Source organism: Helobdella robusta (assembly GCF_000326865.2).
Source record: "Helobdella robusta unplaced genomic scaffold HELROscaffold_27, whole genome shotgun sequence".
Lineage (NCBI taxonomy): Eukaryota > Metazoa > Annelida > Clitellata > Rhynchobdellida > Glossiphoniidae > Helobdella > Helobdella robusta.
The window spans coordinates 1,743,525-1,766,272 of NW_008704392.1; the positions used below are offsets into that span (position 1 = coordinate 1,743,525).

The 22,748-nt window shown below is 33.3% G+C and overlaps 3 protein-coding genes across 3 annotated transcripts; all 3 read right to left on the reverse strand.

The window, feature by feature from the left end:
- Window positions 1-7,920: 7,920 nt before the first annotated feature.
- On the reverse strand, window positions 7,921-11,296 carry HELRODRAFT_192033 (hypothetical protein; the record flags this gene model as incomplete). The annotated part of the gene is made up of 7 exons (XM_009020325.1): window positions 10,950-11,296; window positions 10,523-10,685; window positions 10,080-10,225; window positions 9,671-9,886; window positions 9,273-9,351; window positions 8,523-8,644; window positions 7,921-8,468 (listed from the first exon to the last, which is right to left on the reverse strand). Exons 1-7 carry the CDS (start codon window positions 11,050-11,052, stop codon window positions 7,921-7,923), a joined length of 1,377 nt encoding a protein of 458 aa, XP_009018573.1. The 5' UTR covers window positions 11,053-11,296.
- On the reverse strand, window positions 11,197-13,343 carry HELRODRAFT_173722 (hypothetical protein; the record flags this gene model as incomplete). The annotated part of the gene is made up of 6 exons (XM_009020326.1): window positions 11,197-11,360; window positions 11,577-11,767; window positions 11,885-12,002; window positions 12,610-12,735; window positions 12,840-13,171; window positions 13,327-13,343. 6 exons carry the CDS (start codon window positions 13,341-13,343, stop codon window positions 11,197-11,199), a joined length of 948 nt encoding a protein of 315 aa, XP_009018574.1.
- A 6,053-nt stretch (window positions 13,344-19,396) lies between these two features.
- On the reverse strand, window positions 19,397-20,719 carry HELRODRAFT_173723 (hypothetical protein; the record flags this gene model as incomplete). The annotated part of the gene is made up of 2 exons (XM_009020327.1): window positions 19,397-19,719; window positions 20,608-20,719. 2 exons carry the CDS (start codon window positions 20,717-20,719, stop codon window positions 19,397-19,399), a joined length of 435 nt encoding a protein of 144 aa, XP_009018575.1.
- Between the last annotated feature and the right edge of the window lie 2,029 nt (window positions 20,720-22,748).

Here is a 22,748-nt window from a genome sequence, read left to right on the forward strand (position 1 = left end):
AGATTGATGTCGACAAAGTCGGTGACGATGATGAGGATGATGATGATGATAATGACGATGACGATGATGATGATGATGACGATTCTGCGGTTGATGATGATGATGATTGTGATGATGACGATTCTGCGGTTGATGATGATGATGATTGTGATGATGAAGAAAAAAATGATGATGGTGATGATGATGATGATTGTGATGAGGAAGAAGAAAAAGAGGATGATGATGATGATGATGATGATGATGATGATGATGATGATGATGACGGTTCTGCGGTTGATGGTGATTGTGATGAGGAAGAAGAAAAAGATGACGGTGGTTGGTGATGAGGGAGAAGAAAAAAGATGACGATGATGATGGTGAATGCAAAGATGGAGATGATGATGACGATTCTGCTGTTGAGGATGAGGAAGAAGAAGAAGATGATGGTGGTGATGATGATGATGATAATGGTGGTGATGATGATTATGATTACCACCTCTGTTGTTATGAATTATTATTAATATAATTGTTTAAACACACTAACAATAATCATTATTATTATTATTATTTATTTTTTATTTACTTCATTTATTATTTATTATTATTATCATAATTATTGTAAGCTTAATTAATTAATTACTCTCATTTACCAGTTAGTTTTATCCATTTTAAATAACTCTTACCTTCCTTGTTATTATTGTTGTTGTTATTATTGTTAATGTTATTGATGTTTTTATTATGATTATCACGATGATGATGATGATTATTATTATTATTAAAATAAATACTCTAATAATTTGCAGAGAGTAATTATTCCCATTATTATTATCATTATTTGTCTGTAACATAAAGTCATTAATTAATTCACGCGTGTATATATGTTCTTCTGTTTTGATTCCACATTCATTCTTTCGTTTGCCGATCCAGCCTTCAGTTCAACCATCCGTCCATTCCTTCATTCATTTATTCGTTCGTTCATTCATCCATTTATTTATTTGACGTAGGGTGTTGATTTAACAAGCCGGTGGTGTTAGCAAATCCGAATATCAATCATACGCTCATTCATTCACTCATTCCTTTATAAATTTATTCATTCGTTCATTCATTCGTTCGTTCATTCATTCATTCACTCAGTCGCGCAATGTGATGGTGTCGAAACAGCAGGCCAGCGATGACAGCAAATCAGAGTACGCCCTCGAAGTTCAGAACGCCAAAAAAATCCAGCAAGAACATTACGAAGTTCAGATGCCCGAGATATTTCAGGCTGGTTTCTTATTCTTATTGTTGTTGTTATTGATATTTTTATTATTATTATTATTATTATTGTTGTTGTTGTTGTTGTTTTTGTTATTATCCAATTCTTAAATCTTAGCAATTACAAGTTCTGGACGAGAGACGCACGACGAAGATTAAAGAAGTCATCGAGAAGTCATCCAGGATCGAAAGGAACGTTATGCCCATCATTAGCAAGTATGGTTGTTTGTCTATCTATTTCTATTTACCACAACCAGCCACAACTACAATTACCACAACCCCCAACTGACTACAACCACCAATCGACCACAATTACTACAACCACCAACTGACTACAACCACAATTACTACAACCACCAATCGACCACAACCACAATTATTACAACCACCAACTGACTACAACCACAATTACTACAACCGACCACAACCACAGGTGTCTAGACGGCATAGAGACGGCCTCAAACAGCATCAACCCGTCGGAAGACTCGAAACTCGTGATCGACAAGTACAAAACAGGATTCAGCATTCCCAACGACATCCCATTCGAGGACCTCGGGAACATGGGAGCGACCTACAGCAGCAGCAGTAGTAGCCTCAACACCAACAACAATAGCAGTAGTAGTAGCAGATCTACTGTTACCGGTAAGAGTAAGAAGAGGCAGGGTGGATTGTTGGGCATCTTCAGTCCTAAGGTGCTCCATTGTACTGCTTTTTTTTAAATTTTTTAGCGTTTTTCATGCTGATTTTTTTGTTAGTTGGAGTAATTTGGTTGATCATCAAACAAAACACTGAGTGATCAGTTAATTAGCCAACCAATCAGTCAATCAATCAGTCACTGAATCAATCATCCAACTAATCAATCCTATCAACCAATCAGCAAGTAGAGGAGCCAAAGGAAGATTTCAGTCACCTGCCACCGAATCAGCAGAGGAAGCAGCTGCTCTGTAAGATTGACAGCTTGAAAGGAGCTCTCTTGAAGGATACCCAGGAAAGGTTTTTCAATTTTTTTCAATTTTTTCTTAATTTTTTGTAGTTCTTAATAGAAATTTGTTTCAAATTAAATTATTTAAATTGTAATTTGATTTCAGTATTTGATAATTGTTGCGCGTTATATGTTCAGCGTTAAAAATCTCATTCCTATGAATCGTCACCTCCATACATCTGGCCAGACCTCATAAACTTTCAACAAGCAAGAGTGAAGATAAACTCATAGTATAGTAGTAGCACTGGCATTCGGTGATATCACATAATCACTATTTCTACGCCACTCACTATAAACTCCCATGTAATGATAGATGCATAGATACTGCAATGTAAAGATTGTCTTATTTTTACATTTGCCTACTTTATATTGTCTTCAATTTGGCAAATTCTTTCACAGGTCCTTCACGTCATTCTACTGTTTTCGTTTTTTTATACCTCGTCATACGGCTATAACTTTTCATTCCGTTACTGCTACCCCTTGTTGTACATTTGAAATGTTTGTGGTAACATTCGTTCTCTAGGGACGCGCTGAACAAAATGCGGGAGGTGTACACGAGCAACAAAAATCTCGGCGACCCGGCTTCACTCGATAAACAGCTGTATGAAAACTCTGCAAAGATTTCAAAACTCGAGCAGGAGCTGCAGAAGTTCGAGGTCTCTATTTTGATCTTTCGATGTTATCTGATTTAACATTTCTGACTCGGTCAGCCAATCAATCAATCAATCGATCAATCACACAATTCTCCATATTAAAAATTCAACCAACTAACCATTTAACTCAGCAGTATTTGACAATTTATTTATAGATGAATGATCAAACAACAATACAGCCAATCAATCATCCAATATGTCAATCAGTCGATTACTTTTATTCAACCAACAAACCATTCAATCAATCACCCATCTATCCAACCATCTATTCAATCACCCATCCAATCAATCATCCGTTCAACCAACCAACCAACAAGCCAATCAATCACCCATTCAACCTACCAACCAACCAACCAATCAATTACCCATTCAACCAACCATCCACCTAACCAACCATTCAACAACCAACTAACAAACCACCTCGATCAACCACTTAAAAAATCAGTCCTACCTATCTGAGAACCAGTGTCGTAACGCCTCTCCAGTAGCCAGTCCCGCCATGGCGAGGAGAGAAAATGATTTTCAAGATTCTCCCTCGTCGTCCAATAGGAACTCCGTTGTCTCCTCAACAAGGTTTCTATCATTCTTATTATTATTCTTATAATAATGAATGAATGAATGAGTGAATGAATGAATAAATGAGTGAATGAATATGTAAACGAACGAATAAACGAATGAATGTTTTGATGAACAAAAAAAATGCCTCGTCAACAGTATACAAGCAGCGTCAACAACAAACAATCGCGCCAACAGCGGCTACAACAGCAGCAGCAACGCGCCTACTACGGCGACATCGTCGTCATCCTACAGACACCAGGATAGTTTCTCTGATGACGATGAAGTTGATAGCAAAATGTGCAGTGCCCTCTATGATTACGAAGGTTTTGTGTTCTGTATTAAGTTCTTTTCCTCTGTTCCTTTATTTTTCAATTTGTTTATCAGTCTGCCTTAGTCTGTATATATATCTCTCTTTCTTTTCTCTCTCTCTCTCTCTCTCTCTCTCTCTCTCTCTCTCTCTCTCTCTCTCTTTCTCTCTCTCTCTCTTTCCATGCTCATTTATTTATTTGTATGTGTTTATTTTGGTGTGTTAATTTGTTTATGTATGTGTGTGTGTTTATATGTATGTGTGTGTTTATGTGTATGCGTGTGTTTGTGTGCGTGCATGTGTTTCTGCTTATGTTTGTGTTTATGTATCATCGCTTCATAAATTTATATGAGTTGGTCATCTGATTAACTAACACATGACCACCATTCAGAGGTTATTACCTCTATTTAGCTATAATATTTATCAATATAAAATACTTCTGTATTAAATAATTATGTTGTTTATAATATAATATAATTAAATACAGTTGGGTATATAATTATATGATGCTATGTGGGCAATTAAGAGAAATATCAATCAATTAACTGATTGCTAATGAGATGTCATTTATCATTTGCCAGTTTAATAAATAGATTATATTATCGATGGAATTTATTATTATTTATTATTTTCTATTGGTAGCGTAGTAAAAGTCATCCAACTATCATTAGTTTATTATTGTATTAGTTATATATATTAGTTATTTGATTGATTGATTGACTGATTGATTGATTGACTGATTGATTGATTGATTGATTGATTGATTGATTGGTAGGTTGGTTGGTTGGTTGGTTGATTGATTGGTTAATTGATTGATTGATTGATTGATTGACAATTTAAGGATCGGGCGATGGCTCATCGCTACCTATTAAGGTTGGCGAGGTCTTCACAGTCCTGAAAGACGAGGGAGACGGCTGGCTGATGGTAAAAAATGCCAGGGGGGAACAAGGATACGTGCCTTCATCCTATGTTCAAATGCAATAATGGGACCAGTATGTGTGTATGCGTGCGTGCGTGTATGCGTGTGTGTATGTATGCGTGTGTGTATGCGTTTATGTGCGTGTATGAGCGTTTGTTCATATGCTTCATTGTCTTGCGCTTACTCTTCATCATGTTTGTTCTATTTAGTTTATATATATATATATATATATATATACATATATATATATATATATATATATATATATATACATGTTTATGTAAATATGCTGCATTTATGGGATTAAACTTCTTACAAACAGATTTACTGAATATATATATATATATATATATATATATATATATATATATATATATATATATATATATATATAATGGCCACTATTTTACTCAAATTATTAACATTTTTCAACGAAATTAACTGTTCATAATTTCCCGTTTATATTATATTTTTTCTTAAATTAATTATTAACCTTAAATACTTTTAAATAAAAATGGCGCAAAAATTAATTGTGAATTAGTTAATATATATATATATATATATATATATATATATATATATATATATATATATATATAACGCATTTTATAAAATTTTGTCTATTCATTAGTTGTTTATATGTCATGTTTAAACTTAAACATTGTTGCTCGTTTGTATGTGTGTGTGTGTGTATGTATGTTTGTATGTGTGTGTGTGTGTATGTATGTATGTATGTTTGTATGTATGTATGTAGATATGTTTGTCTGTTTGTTTGTATTCATGTGTTATTGCTTTTTAATATATGCGTGCCTTGGCTGCTTATTGTTAACTGAGTAAGGAATGAATAACGATGACGATGATGAATCTGGTTATGAATGATATAGTCCGATGATTTGATATCATATAATGATATTGATATGATATAGCGTTGGTGAGGATAGATTAAAATTTATTAAAATTAATTTCTTCGATTAAAAAATATAATTTGTGTATCTAATATTATTACAAATTATATTATAATATTATCTATTATTTCTTATTATTTTTTTTTTTATGAGAAAAAAATTATTATTCAATCATGACAATCAGTTCAATCATGTTCAGTGTTCGTTTTTCCTTGTTTGCGTGTATGCTTTCACTCGTTCGTTCGCTCATTCAGTTATTTGTTCACTCATTCATTCATATATTCATTCTTTTATTCATTCATTCATTCATTTATTTTTCTATCTACCTGTTTGTATACAAAAATTATTTGTAGTAGAATTAACCAATGGTTTTGGTAAACTTTTGTATGGCATGACAAAATTATATACATGTGTGTATGTATGTTTGTATGTATGTTTGTATGTATGTATGTATGTATGTTTGTTTGTATGCATGTATGAGTGGGTGCGTTTTTCAGCTTAATAATTGAGCTTTCCAGAAAGATTTATACATTATACAAAAAATAAAATCTCTAGATACTAATTATTTTATTAATAATGTTTATTCAGCTCCTTATTAGTTGTTGGCTCTTATGTATGTATTGTTTGCTTGTATGTTTGTTTGTACACGTATGTATGTGTGTGTGTGTGTTTATGTATCTATACAATACAATTCAATACAATATGTATATGTGTGTGTATCATCCATATGTATTTATGTATGTACAATCTTATGACATAAAGATAGATAGACATGCGTAAATATTAGAATTTTCATGAATTTAAAAAAAATCTTTCAGTTAGTTTTCATTTGCAGTTTGATTGATTATAAATATAGATAATAGATTTTGTAGTTTATAACGAACACGCACGCATACATACACACACATATATATAGAGAGAGGGAGAGAGAGAGGGAGAGAGAGAGAGAGAGGGATGGAATGCACCAACAAAAAGTACTATTTATAATCTGATAATCTTCAAATTACTTAATTACAGTTACATCTAAATTAACATCCAAAAGCTATATATAAGTAATTGAAGTAATTGCCTTTGTGTCCGTTGCATGTGTGTGAGAGTGTCTTTATGTGCGTGTGAATGTCTGTCTGTGTGTGTACGTATGGTTTGTATATAACTTACATCATAATAATGATATATACTTATTAACATTTATTAACTTTATACATTAAAAAAAAACATAGGGTTCCAAGGTTTTTTCTAAAGAAGTTTTTTCTCCATTTTATTCTATCAAAATAGTTGAAGCATTAATGCTGTTTTGTGGTCTTTTTTAAACTTACACAGACACGCGCACACACACACACATATATATATATATATATATATATATATATATATATATATATAATAGGGACTGTAACTTCATTCCTTTTTATTAAGCTTTCCAATTGCATATATTAATGAGCATATAAATGATTACACAAGCACACACACACATATATATATATAGTGTATTTTATATATAAATATTAAGCTGTCCTTTATATATATTTTAGCATTACATGCCATAAAGGATATTATGTGTTTGTTATTATTATTCTGTTTATTATTATTATTTTCACTTGTTTATTTTGTTCACTTTATTATTTATCTTTGTTCATCACTCATGACCTATTTCTATTTAATTCAAATTTTTGCTTTTAAAAACTGAATAATTATGTAATAATAAAGTACTTGCAGTTTTACCGAATGTTATTTTATTAGCAGTAGTAGTAGTATTATGTATGTTTGTATGTTTATTTGTTTTTATGTATGTATGTGTGCATGTATGTACGTGTATGTGCGTATGTATGTATGTATGTATCTATGTGTGTATGTATGTATGCTTAATTGTTCGTTTTTATCATTTTATAAATCTTATTGAACTATATGGCATGCAAAGAATATATATATATATATAAGATAAATTATAATAAATTAATCACATCAATTATTTTTATTCTTTTTATATATTTTTCTGTTTAATCATCAAAAAATCGATGTTTTACATTTATTATGCGTTGCATTCAAAACGTAAAAAATGTACATTGAAATAAAAAAAAACATTTATGAAATGAAGCACTTTTTTAGACCTGATAAATTTGAATTGAAATATTAAAATAAATAAAGAATAATAAAAATAAATAAATAACGATCTAATCTCTATAAAGTTGTAAAAGTTATCCCTAAAAAACCCATTCAAACCCATTTGGAATGATGGCGGTACGTGGCATTAACGAATGAGCACCTGAAATGTGATTCAATTAGTCACTTTTGTCTATGTAATTTATTTCAACAGCTGATCAAACATCTTCAATCAATCAACCAGCTGATCAATCTTCAACTAATCAAATTTCCGAATACGATTCGTGTACATATCTGCTACTTTTAACTCTGTTGCTATAATTTCTCTGGAGGCCACTCGCTCCGCCACCAGCACCACAGCTGCCAGCCGCATCATCGTCGTCGTCGTAGTAATCGTCGCCATCGTCAGGCACATCAACGATCTCAAATTTTTTCCTTTCGTAACTACTACTACCGCGAACCGAACTAATTCTCCTTGTAAAACTGGCTCCTGATAAGCTGTTTAAATTTTCATGACCACTCGCTCGCAATAGCGGCCTCAAAATCGGCTCGTCGTTAGAGTTGTCGTTGTAGTCGGTCTTTTTCTGGTAGTTCAGATTAGTTGAGTTCGTTTCATGTAGCGTGGGATGAACGTAATGGTCGTATTTGTAGTTGTAGGCAACGCTACAGCCGTCAATCATTGAGATTTTGTTGCTCTGTTTTGTTGTTGATGTTGTTGCCTGGTTGATGTCAGTGTTGTTGATGTTGCTGATGCTTTCACGCTGGTATGAATTTCTATGGATGTTGTCATCGCTGGTCATGACATTATGGGCTGTTGTTGTTGTGTTGATGTTGTTGTTTGATTGTCTCAATAGCACTGTCTGACTGTTTCCCTCTGTGTGGCCAAGGTTGACCTGGCCGTTGTAGCTGCTTGAGAAGCTGTTGTTGTTGCTGCTGCTGTGAATGTTGTTCTTAATGTTACTGATGTCTCCGTTCGTTTGCTGGTTGCTGTAATGGTGGTTATACCGCGGTTATATTGAGTTGGATGGTTTCATTTATAGATAAAATTTAATAAAATAGTTGCATCTATTGGAAAGTTTAACGTAGATTCCTTTACAATAAATCTTACAACTCATTCATTTATCATTCAGTCATAATTCATCATTCATTCGTTTGTTCGTTCGTTCATTCAATCATTCATTTGTTCATTCAATCTTTCATTTGTTCATTCAATCATTCATTTGTTCATTCAATCATTCATTTGTTTATTCAATCATTCATTTGTTCATTCAATCATTCATTTGTTTATTCAATCTTTCATTTGTTCATTCAATCATTCATTTGTTCATTCAATCATTCATTTGTTTATTCAATCATTCATTTGTTCATTCAATCATTCATTTGTTCATTCAATCATTCATTTGTTTATTCAATCAATCATTCATTTCTTCCTTCTTTCAATCATTCATTTCTTCCTTCTTTCAATCATTCATTTCTTCCTTCTTTCAATCATTCATTTCTTCATTCAATTATTCATTTCTTCATTCAATCATTCATTTCTTCATTCAATCATTCATTTCTTCATTCAATCATTCATTTATTCATTCAATCATTCATTTATTAATTCGTTAAATACCTTGAGGCAAATCCACTGATATCCACGCTTCTCAACTGCCTGCTACTGTTGTAGGCCCGCATTTGCTCTTTCTCTTCGACTGACAGTACGAATTTATTCTTTAATTTACTTTTAAATTTATTTTCAGTAAATTAATGAATGATAATAAATTCAACGATAAAGTAATGAATTTTCAAGTTTAGTTTTTAGTAAATTAATGAATGAATAATAAATAAATAATAATAAAGCCAATGATAAGGTAATGAATTTTCAAGTTGTCACCCAGTGACTTATGAAGAAAATAATTGTACACATCATCAACAACAACATCAACAACAACAACATCAACAACAACACCAACAACAACACCACCACCAACAACAACAACATCAACAACAACATCAACAACAGCAACAAACCTGAATAAACTTCTTTCTTGTCGGCACAGAACCAGCAGCAGGGCGAACAACGCAACCAACAAACGCAACAAGCGCAGTATCGCAACCAACAGGCGCAACACTCAATGCAACCGCAACAAAACAACAAAAACAACAACAGCAGCAGCAACAGCAACACTCCCACGACTATCAGGGAGATCCACCAAAGACTAGCGGTTCTCGGTGGGGGTACGATTTCTGAGTGTTTGTATGCGTGTGTTGTATGCGTGTGTTGTATGCGTGTGTTATTTGTGTGTATGTGTGTTTGTTGTATGTGTGTTGTGTGCGTGATTTTGTTAAGCAAAATAACAACAAACGACACACACACGAAAAAAAACACACTAGCAACACAAACAACGATACACAAAAGAAGATAGCACTCGCAAACAACCTTCATATTTCAGCGATACGACTTTCTCATCTGTGGAATATTTGTTGGTTACCACGCATCTGTAAGAACCACACCTATGCCGGCCACCATCAACTTCTCCAGTCATGTTGATAAGTAGGGACCTGCCATCTGCCGATATTATCAGCCTGGGTTGGGTAGGTAGATAGATAGATAGATAGATTGAGAATGGGTAGTGTAAGAAATTAATTTTCATAATTTATGCTAAAGTTATCTCTGTCGTTTTCATCATCATATGTTTATACTTCATCATTATCATCAAAATCAGAATCAGAAACAGCACCCACAACAACAGCATCGTCATCATCTTTTCCAACCACAACCATATTATCGCAATCCACATCATCAGTTTCTTCAAAATCGTCATCATCGTTGTTATCATCATCCTCGTCTCCACCACCACCACCATCATCATCATCATCAACCTTTCATCATTTCCGGGAAGGATTTGATTTTCCCGGAAGTACCAGAGAACAGTGACATCTGTCGAGGCATCGTTGAGGTATGCCACGCTGAACTCTACCGCTACATTGGCTTGCCATACAACGTCTCTTAGATTACTTTGGTTGTGGTTTATCGTTGTTCGTTCTGTCGTTTGTTAAATTGTTTGATCATTTGTTTGTTCATTTTTTCGTTCACTTGCTTATTTAATTGTTCATTTGTAGATTTTTTCATTAATTTTACCCAACTATCCATCTGTCTAACCAACCATTTAACTAACCAGTTAACCAACCATTCATTGATTTATTCAATCATTCATTCATTCGTTCGTTCGTTTGTTCGTTCGTTCGTTCGTTCGTCCGTCCATTCATTCATTCATTCATTCATTATCAATCACTCTTTAAACTGCACCTAGAACATTAACGTATCCCTCGGCGTATGCATACGTCACGTAATATCCGTTATCGGCCCCCACCTGGCACTGTACGACCGCCAAATCAGGGATGTCACACATTTTGCATAGATCTGATATCGTTAGTTGGTTTCCATCTTCGCTCAGCGAATATTTATTCGGCAGATTAGATGCTAAGAATTGATTTTATTATTCAGAATATAATAAAAAAGTTAAAATTAATAAAGTTTCGCCGATAAAACCCCCTCAAAAAAAAAAAGAGCAAGACCCACAATTAAATTGCTCTGCGTTTCGAAACCAGGTTCTGGTGTCCGGTATGACATCTGTCGAGCAGTTAAATGATATCGTCTGCCCCTCAGTTGCGTTCACATTGTGCGGTCTATGGAGCTCACTGGCGAAGGTAGGAGGAGCTAAGTGGGTGACGTCATTGCTTTTTGATTGGCACAGTTAGTGTAAATTATTATTTAATTATGAATAAATATAATTAACGTAAATAATTACACCGTCGTTGATAAATCTCAATCAAATTACCAAATTGCCAGTTAAAATAACCAACAAAATTAGTTATTATGGTAATATGCTGTGATTTTCATCAATAATTGCTTTTCTGGCAAAAACCAACTAACTAATGACAATAAGATCGAAAGCATAAACAGCAGAAGGGCTCCCAGCACTAAAACCCTGACACATGTACCGACCAGCATGACCCTTAGTCAGATTGGCTACATTTTTTATTTGGGTGCCTCCTAATTCCTCAATCCATTCACCGTCCGGCAGTTCGGCGTTGTCTTTTAACCATGTTACAGTTGGGGTTGGACTGGGGGATTAATTTCATTAATAATATTAACAATATCAAATATAATTTTAGAAATAATAATAATATTTTTTATTATTATTCATTAATTTTTTCTAAATATAACGAGGGAACACTCACTATCCCGAAAAGAGGCATTTCAACGTGATGATTTCGCCAGCATTAGCGAGCACCTGACCACCATTCTGCCTGCCAGAACCGGTCATAAATGCCGGCCGAAAACGCATCAGAGCCGTTTCTACGAACAATTTTTTTGTTTTTGTATTTATTAAGTGCAATTTCAAAATTATCACTGCCTACAGTTTTCCTATTATATATTTTTTTTTTATTAAAGAGCAAATTGTCGACTGTCTACAATTAGGTACGTCTGTCTACCAAAGATGAATGAAGAATAAGCAGGTATCTAAATGAACAAAAAAAATAAAACAAAATTGAAATAAAGCATGAATGAATGGATGAATGAATGAATGGATGAATGAATGAATGAATAAATGAATGAATGAATGAATGAATGAATGAATGAATGAATGAATGAATGAATGAATGAATGAATGAATGAATGAATGAATGAAGGAACGAACGAACGAACGAACGATTGATTAATGAACGAACAAATGACTAAACGAAGGAATGTAAAAGATGATATGCGGTTTTATATGAAAAGGAAACTTCCCGCTAAAGTCCTCAAATCAAATGTTGAATTGATAATAAAGTGAAAATAAGAATTTTTGGCGTAATTTTATGCAATAAAGCTTTTTTTTATGTTTCACAAGCTTAAATAGTTTCTACAATTTATGTTCACCTATAAATTCAGCAAGTACAACAAAAATTAAATGTCAACATACCATTCCCTAATATAATTTGTGTTTTAGAAGAATTTGCCTCTAGACTAAGAAAAGTATTTCTAGCAGAACATTTGATTGTATGCTTCCAAGGGAAATCTCTCAAATTCGCCATGTGGATCGCTCCATCTGCGTAATTTTTTTTTCTTTAAAAGTTTGTAATCTTTACGTTCAGTTGAGAATAAAATTAATTGCAATTAATAATTATTATTCTAGTTAGTAGTTTAACTTACCTTCACCAAACTGCAACCAACTGGTTTCTTTCAACTCATTTTCATTCACACCGGCGAACCATCTATATGTGGGGCTCGGTACGATAGGGGTCTCAATAGGTTTGCATTCCCGCATAAAACTTGAAGTCTGAAATTGCACCGTTGTAGGGTTAGTGATATCCGGCCGGTGGAACAAAACTTTGACAGCTTTCGTTAAGTTCGTCTTTTGTGTCATCGAAGCACCGAATTCATTTCTGGCGATGCAGTGGTATGCACTATTTACGCCAACGATTTCAAAGTCACCAGATGAATTGGATGAATTTATTTGGATGCCGTCTTGATAGAGTTCATATCTACCAAATAATTAATTTTTAATTATAATAATAATAATTATTATTATTGTTGTTATTATTTTTTTATTAATACACTAATGGCGAACTACAACAAACAATAAAATCTACATGAACCTAGGTTTTGGCACTCCGTTTGCTGAGCAATTAAACCGGACCCTGCCAGTCTCTTCATGGAAATATCCTTGTTGCTTCCATTGATGAATTATAGAAGCTGGTAAGCGGATATCATCTAAAAAATTATTTTAACATCATAAATAAATTTATTATGCTGTAATTCTGTCTAATTAATTTATTCTGTATTAATAATATTGTAATATAATTTAATAATTAATTCACACAGTGGTCAAATTAAAAATTTGGGTTTTTTTTAAATGTACGACCTACATTTCGATTTATTTCAAATCTCTTAATTAAATTTTTCTATTAAAACCAGTACATTTTAGTATTCATGGACAAAATTGTCAAAAATCGTAACCGATAAATTTAACTAGAGCCCTAGGAAAAAAAAAATATTTTTCAAAAAAATCCAATCTACCCTCCATGACTACACCCTAAATAATATTTCATTTAATAACATTTGTTGATTTATTTAATCAATTTTTACACTTATTTCGTATAAATATTCAGTTAATCACTTTAAAATCAAATATACAAACGCTACGATGTAAAAAATTTGTAATTTTGTATTACTTTTGATGGGATTGGCGCACAAAAGAAGAGAGTAAAGACGTAAAATCCAACCCTGGTACATAATAAAACCAATTAACCAAATAATATTTCATCAATTTTAAAATTTAAATGATACAGTTTAACAATATATCTCTGTCGCCATGTACGTATGTTCATATAGGAATGAAAAAATTTCCGTAATAAATATCGCAAATATGTGTAATTTTAATGTCTTTATAATTTATATTAATATAAAATCAGAATTAATAAATAGTTTTCATTATTACGTATTATTATACGTACAAAAGTATATATTAATGAATGTATATGTGACGTTAGGTGAAACTGATTCTTACCTTTACATATTCATTAATCACATTTCATTCTCAAGAGGATCGAAGTTGAGAAATACTGCTGCTGCTACTACTACTACTGCTGCTGCTACTACTGCTGCTGCTGCTACTACTACTACTGCTGTTGCCACTGCCAGCTCTAGGTATTTTGCCGCCAGAGGCAAGATCCCAGTTTGCAGTCCTAACTAAAAAGCGCTAATATATTTAAAAAATACATTATAGTATAACTAAGAGTAACGCACAGAATCGAATATTTGCAGAACATTAAATCCAAACAGTACAAACACAAAAAGCAAGCCAAATACATACAAAATGGGCATATTTTAACTTGGCTTAGTGAAAGATGTTTACTTTCCTACTTTTTTCAGATGCAAAAGCTTTCAATAATTCAGTAAAATCCTCTCTTGCCTGTGCCTAGAACCGGTACAGGTTACTGCTGCTGCTACTACTACTGCCATTACTGCTAAAATAAGGTATAACACAAGTATTAGAGAAACTTAGATGTATTTGTGTAGGTGTGCGTGGAGAGAGAGAGAGAGGGAGTGAGAAAGAGAGAAAGAGAGAGAGAGAGAGTAAGGGAGTGAGAAGAGAGAAAGTATTCAAGACGACAATAAAGCACAAAATTAAGTAAATAAGTTAAATTTGGCGCGTCTTTTTATTAAATTTTGAAGTAAGCCCATTGCAAATTCAAGCTCCCACTTATGAATAAGATACTTTTGAAAACAATTCCAACTAAAAATTATAATGATTAGGTGAAGAGGAAATAGATGAATAAAAAATAATAACAATAATAATAATAATAAGAAGCAGAATAATAATAATAATAATAAACAATCTCCATTGAATCTCAAATATAAAACAGAAAACAGATAACCTTCTCCTCAATTCAAAACAGTCATTCACACAGTAAAATCGATCTTCCCCCTATTGTCATTCACACACACACACAGCGTTTTTTTTACAATCCCCAACTAATTTTTAATTTTTCCTTCTCCATTTATATCAAACCTATCCAGCCAGCCCCAACGCATATTTAACTCATTAAACTTATTAAATGACATTTATCTAAGGTTAAGCAACGTGTTTATATTATACATGCAGAGCTTGTATGAGCCATTTGACGCTTGGATCAGATAGCATGGGAGTGTACAGCCAGAGGTTCCCCTACCCAAATTTATGACTGACTTTTTTGGGATTTCTTCAATTTCAAAGACTCCTTAAATTTGGAGTCCTATCCCAAATAAACCTCCTGATTCGACCTATTCTAGGATCTGTATACTTCTGGGCAAACAATTATCATCCTCTTCTTTTCTAGTATTTTAGTCCTTATCAATTTATTAAAAAAAAATAAAACTTTTAACTAATATAGGGGTGAGCAAAATTTTGCTGTGAAGGCCGCATTGAGAATTATTTTACCTTTGAAGGGCCGCATATGCACTTAAATAGCATGCGGCCGTAGTTTGTCCAACCCTGAGCTAATAATTTAAACAATGGATGATATGATAATTTCAATCTAACTTTGTAATTTAGTTATAATATGTATGTATGTATGGTCTTGATATTAGATACTATACATCATGTATATATGGGTTTTATACATGCTTTTTATTGTGTGTGTGTGTGTTTGTGTGTGTGTCTGTGTGTTTGCGTTGCAGATGTGCTTGAAAAAACGCATTTCGTATTAGATATCATTATTTTATGTGCTTTAATGCCGTTCTCCTGTGTTTATTTATTTATGATCAATCTTAAGCAGATTCATTAGGCAATAAAATTTTTTTTATTTGAATTGTCGGGTGGTTTGAATAGTTGAAAGAATTCTCACTTTTTAATTCAAATTAAAAATCAATTTGAAAATTTTCGTGTGGGTAAGATTAAGATGGATGAAAATTTTTGTAGGTAATGGTATATCTACAATATTTTATTCTTTTATTCTGTTTTTTTCTCTTATTAGGCAATAATTTTATATCATTATTAATTATCTTTTTCGGAAATCACAAATTATTTTTTATTTATTTTTTTAAAATATGTTTGAAAAAAAAGAAATAATGTGAGAGAGATTGAAAGAGGAGATAAATATTCATGAGAATGAATGAAGCCCTAGGCAATGTCAGAATAGAATATTGTATATATGGGGAAAGAGAGAGAGGAACTGGTTTTGTCAAACATCCAGGGAGAGAGAAAGAGGGGGGAAAAAAAAAAGAGAGAGAGAGAGAGAAGAATGAATGAAAGAAAAAGAGAAAGACAGACAAAACTACTCATTCCTTCGGTTTTTACATCAATGAATTTAAACTCCGACATTAACATCAATAAGGAACATTTAAAAGAAACAGCAAATTCTAACGCTGGCTGGCTTTCATATGATTAAAAATTATTTCGAAAATGATGATGATTGGACAGCAGCGGGCATATTTCAGTCATTCGTCATTCAATTGGCAGAAATTGTATACTACCACTTGATGATTATGACGGTGACGACGACGACGATGATGATGAACACTTACGAGAAGATGATAACGACGATGACGATGATGATGAATAGCTACAAGAGGATGATATGAAAACGGTATTATCATGTGAATGAAACATTGCGACAGATTTTGATGATTGCAATGAAGAACACTGTTGGCACTGACAAGTCATTTGGCCACACACACTCAGCCAAATACACAATCTCACAGAGTCACACACACACACGCACACACACACATACATACATACATACACAGTTCTGCCTGCACATTCAAGTACTCTTCGTTCAATGTACATACACTCTGGACGCAAAACTGCCGAGAGAAGGTTAAGTAAGATATCTGCCAGCTTGCCTGTCTCAATGTTTGGCTGGCTCTCTGCTTGCTTGGCGGCTGGTTGGTATGTCAATTCACGAACGTGTGTGTGCGTGTATGTATGTGCGTGTGCGTCTGCGTGTGTGTTGATAATCTCATCTACGTTTGTGTATCTGTGCGTACTTATACGCGGGTACGTCTTTGTATATTGAGTAAATGTTCTATGTAGGTGAGTATGTGTGGAATTTTGAATGTGTTTTTGGCTGGGTATTGCTATGAGTGTGTATTGGTGTGTGTGTGTGCCTCAACATTACGCTGGTGAGAGTGTCAGAAGAGATTTTTTGCACGTGACCTCAAACTGCTGGATGAATGAAAGATGGACATTCTATTATGTATACCTACATATGTGTACTTGTGTAATTCTTTCTATGTATTGTACTTATTAGCTTATTGCTTGTTTAGCCGCTTGCTACTTGTTGGACGTAAAATGCTCTATTAGTGATTTTAAATTTTGAAATGCAGCAAATTTCACCAAATAATTCGTCTTATATTTTAGTCAACATTTTATTTATTATAATTTATTTAAATAGAAAAATTTTAAAAATCATTTATTACTATTCATTTTTGAAATTCAAAATTCAAGCCTAAGTTTGGAAGAACTTTTCTTTATTTGATATTCGCATGTGAGGTCTTTGCTCTTTTGTTCTCGTGGCAATGGTTTCTTTGTTGTTTTTATTGAATTTATTGGAATTTCGCTACAAACTAGGCTGATCAATTTTTCAATATTACACAAAACAGTTGTAAATATTTCACACACACACACACACACACATACACAAATAGGTACGCGCACACGCACACATACACCACACGTACATTAAAAATCACATTGGACGATTGTAAAACTTCACACAATGCAATGCATAGAGAAATTCACATTCACATGCATACACTTACGTAATAATTTAATTAATTAATCAACGTTTATCTCTATTAATTAATTAATTCATTAATTTATTCGTTTTGATTTTATACTAAATTATTTTATTGAATTCCTAGAAATTTACTTTTTATATTTATTTAATTATATATTAATCAGTATTTAAAATAAAAATTTGGAAGCAATTGGAAGTAGGCCGGCCAAATATTGCCAACCAGACAGCTTGCTAAGGCCTCAGCACAGTTTCCATTCGTTAGCGTGCGTGTGTGCGTGTGGGCTTAGTATGTGAGTTTCATTGAAGATATCAAATTTGTGTGTCGCAAATATACTATTTAAAAAAACTACTTTTATTAATTTTTAAATATCTTTCAGATATTTGTAAATAAAATTACTTTTAAATTATTAATTAGTTAAAAGCCTTTGTTGAATTTTAATTAGGCGATTTTTTTCCCAAGTATTAATCGATCAAAATTTTTCAAGTAATTAAAGTTTTTAGAAATATTTTTAACGTTTTAATCAGTAGAAGTATTTTAAAAGTGTCATTTCATAGAAATATTTTCAAAATTTTATCGAAATATTTCCAAATATTGATCATGAGATTTATTTTTAAATATGCTGGTCAAAGTTTGTAAATGACCCTCGATGAAGTGAACGCACACACACACACACACAATCTCGAAAATAAATTAAACTAATCGTAAAAGTTTGATTAACATCTCAGAAACATAAATTATGTTAATTTATGCTAATGACGGACATCCTTCGCCACGCGCTCTCGGCACAACTACCAAGGTCCTTCTGTTTGTCGCTAACTAATATCACATGCAAGCAAATCATCGGTACCTAGCATGAAAACAACACAGCAAACTTAAAAGGCCCATACAAGCAAATATCACACAAACATACAAACAAGTAGTATACAAACATACAAACAAATATCACACAAACATACAAACAAATATTATACAAATATACAAACAAACGCTACGCAAAAATTATTGCCAAACACACACACACGTAATGAAATACAGAACGTTGAATGTAGCAGCAGAACAACGTTCGTCGACAAAGACAAAGTAAAACATTTGAAAGGAGGAAGGCAGGACTAGTTAGGCAGGCAGGCACATGTGTTGTGCTAAATTACACCCCATGTTGTGTGTTGTGCCGCGTGTGCTCTCATACATTTGAGAATAACCAGCTTGCCTCTGTCTCTCTCACTCACTCTCTTTGTCTGCATGTGTCTACTTGTATGAAAATAAACCAGTCCGATTTTATTTGGACGGATCTCTGTGTTTGTTCTCTTGTTAGTTTGGCCTTTGATATCGAGATATTTTTAGGCTAACTATTCTGTTGAAGATTTGTGATTTAATAATTTTATGTGATGCATCTTGTTCTTAAATTAAGTTTAACGTTTTAATAACAAAGTTTAAATAAGTCAATTAATCTGCGCTCAATGTAACATCAGACTTTGGGTAAAAATTTATTTCAAACCATCAATAAAATAAAGTCCATAACGCGATCGAAGCGATAGACTATCGAGCAGGCAGGCAGAGGGACGAACAAGCAGGCAGACCAAAGAGAACCGAGTCACTAACAACAGCAACAACGTACATTCGTACATGTGAAGAAGAATGCAGGCGGCGCACATGTACATGAAAACAAGGTTGAAACAGTCATTGTTTGCTGTGTTGCGAACAGCTGCAGTCTGAGGTCGAACGAACAAACTGCATGCATATTCACTGCCTGCCTGCCTGCCTGCCTGCCTGCCTGCCTGCCTGCCTGCCTGCCTGCCTGCCTGCCTGCCTGCATGTTTTATCAAAATCTAACTGCGCAGTTCAATTAATTCGTGCGCCTAAACACTTGTAATTTATTCCATTGAATCTAGGTATCTTAATGAGCTAGGGTCAGAATCTTTGACCTTTCGAGAGCGATTAAAATCAAGTTATTCATAATCTGGTCTGCATTTTGTGAGGTATTTTTTCATGAGCGAACATTATATCATTAAACATTAACCGGGGTCTCTTGAAAACTATCAAGGCACACGGCCAACCGGAGAACGCCCAGCGAAACAGCAAGTGAACGCGCACGCTGTGTGCACGCGAACGAAAACAAGAGCAGGGAAGACGGATCAATATTCCATGAAAATTGCACAAGGTACTGAAACGTCATGGGTGGATAAGTGCGTTGTCAGGCAGGCAGGCGGACGGGCATAGCACAAAACTAGAAATGTAGAATTACTCATCACTGAAGATAGCTGCTGCAACACACCACCGACCCATACATGCATATACATACATTTCTCTATGCAAATACACTCACGCACCACATAGTAGATATCTGCTCTATATGTTCTTATATGCTGATGTACATGTGAGCTCAGCCTGCCTGCCTGTTTTCTGTACTACTACTACTCTTCTCTACATGCACAATCTCGTTCTTCTCAGCGTCTTGTTTGTTAAGAGTACACAGCTTTTACGGATCGAGAATGAATAAATGAAAAGTTAATTTCTTGCTCGCTACCTCGAGCTATAATTTTTGACTTTGGTAGGTACTTTCTGGCAGAGAAAAGAGAATTGTTGAAGAATTTGTCTCATTTACATGTACATTCGTTGTCAACGCAAACTCATTCCTAACTCTGAAACGATTAAGTACGAGGAAAATTACATAATTGATGGCTTGGTTAGAACTAACAGCTATATGGCTTATTACTTGCTAGCACTAATGACTGATGATAATAGTTCCACTTTTTTCTAAGGAAGCCTTTCAAAACATCACGCATACCCTTGCAAACTGCGCAGATCATTTCAACATTTCATTTCAATAGCAGTACTGGTATTCTTGCGCAAGCCTTGAGGGCCATTGAACGAACGTGCACACACATATGTAGACAAAGAAGAACTACGAAAAGCTGATAAGAGAACGGCCAACAACAACAACTCGAACACGAAATGCGTGTGTGCATGCCAGTGTAGTTCGAATTATAAATACTATAGCCCAGAGTATATGCATTATAGTCCGCATGTTCATAAAGAAGTGAGAAGCTCGTGTTTGATCGAAAACAAAGTACACGCAAGCACTCCATTATAATATAACATGTAGTACTTGGTTCTTTTAACTATGTTTGCCAGTGCCTGAACTCTGAAAATTCACTTTTTGCTATTGAAGATTTAATAATTTATGATAAAACCACTGAGGTCTTCTTTCAATTAATGTTCGCCTCTGTAAAATATTCAGCCTCTCATCAACTTTCATTCAAATAAAATACAAAGAACAAGAAGGATCGTAAACATCGGTTTGCTAGTATTAACGTATGTAATGCGGTGTCTATATAAACCTATACATAATATATGAGATCGTATAATAGAGAAGTATATATCTATCTATATATGTAGATACGAGTCTATGTATATTTAATGAAGCTGAATGAATGTATATAATATATATATATATATATATATATATATATATATATATATATTGGAACATTAGTGATCAGTACGTACCATAGTGAGGTTCTCGATAGATAGGCAGGCAACTCCGGCATTCTCTCTTCTTACTTTGCTCTCTCAATAACGCGTCCATACCATATTATTATTGTTATAAAGAACTGAAGGGGTACCCGACCGGTATGTCAGGAATTTTTTTATTCTATTTCGTCGTCATGTTATTTTGAATTATAAATCCGCTAATTTGATTTTAAAATTGTACACATTTTTTTGATGGTTACTTCGAAATTTGTTCCGTTAGATTTAGAAGGCAGGGTTGCTAGGTTTTCTGTTTTTTTCGTAAAATGGCGGAACGGAATCAGTTGTCGAATGTTTAAATAAAATAGTGATTTATAAGTGAAATTCGTATGATTGATTAATTAAGTAATAAGTTGTGTGTGAGGCATTTGTGTTTATTTATTTTTATTTGCATACAAATTTCTTATTAGGCTTTTCATACTCCTTACCAGGAAAAATCTGAAAAATGTCGGCCACTAATTTAGAGGAGGAAGAAAAGAAGGAAATGCCAGAAAATCATGATGCAGATTCAAGTTTGTGCTGTTTATTTTATTTATGTTGTATTTGATTGTTAAATTATTAAGAAATTTGTATTTTTGTAACAATATTTTATTAGTTTAATTTAAAAATTGGTTGTTTACTACATTATTATTAAATGATTAACTATTATATAATAGTTACAATATGTAAGTTAGATTTTTTTAAATATAGGCTTTGATTAACATTTAACAGTGTTAAATTTATAATTATGAAATACAAAATAGACTTGTAAAGTAAAGATATGTATCTTATGTAAATAATTTATCATTTATGTAGAATGACTGAATTTAACTTTCTGTTAATCTCAATTCTCAATTTTACTAAATTATTTTACTTTCACAGATTCATCAGATGCAACATCTAATAATGGGAATAAAAATAAACCTACAAAGAAAAAAACATTGAGCGAAATGTTGAAAAAGTTACATCCTGATCAGATCAATGGAATAGAATCAGCTGACATTCCAACATTCTTAAAAAAAGAATCTTCACCCGCTACTGAGTCTGATCATCTGTCAGTTACAGTAAATGAAACTAACACTCAAATTGATCATAAATCTATGAACACCGTGTCACCTTCACAATCTCCGACCACATGTACTCAAACAAAGGTCTCTAGCCCAAAGTTGAATGCAGATGTTTACAAGTGTGCTGTAGAAAACTGTACAAAGTCATTTAGTCACGTTAATGATTTTAAACAGCACATCAACAACCAACATGCTGATGTTATCAATTTGCCTTGCTGTTTCTGTTTCAACAGTTTTGTTCAAGATAATTATTTTGACCATT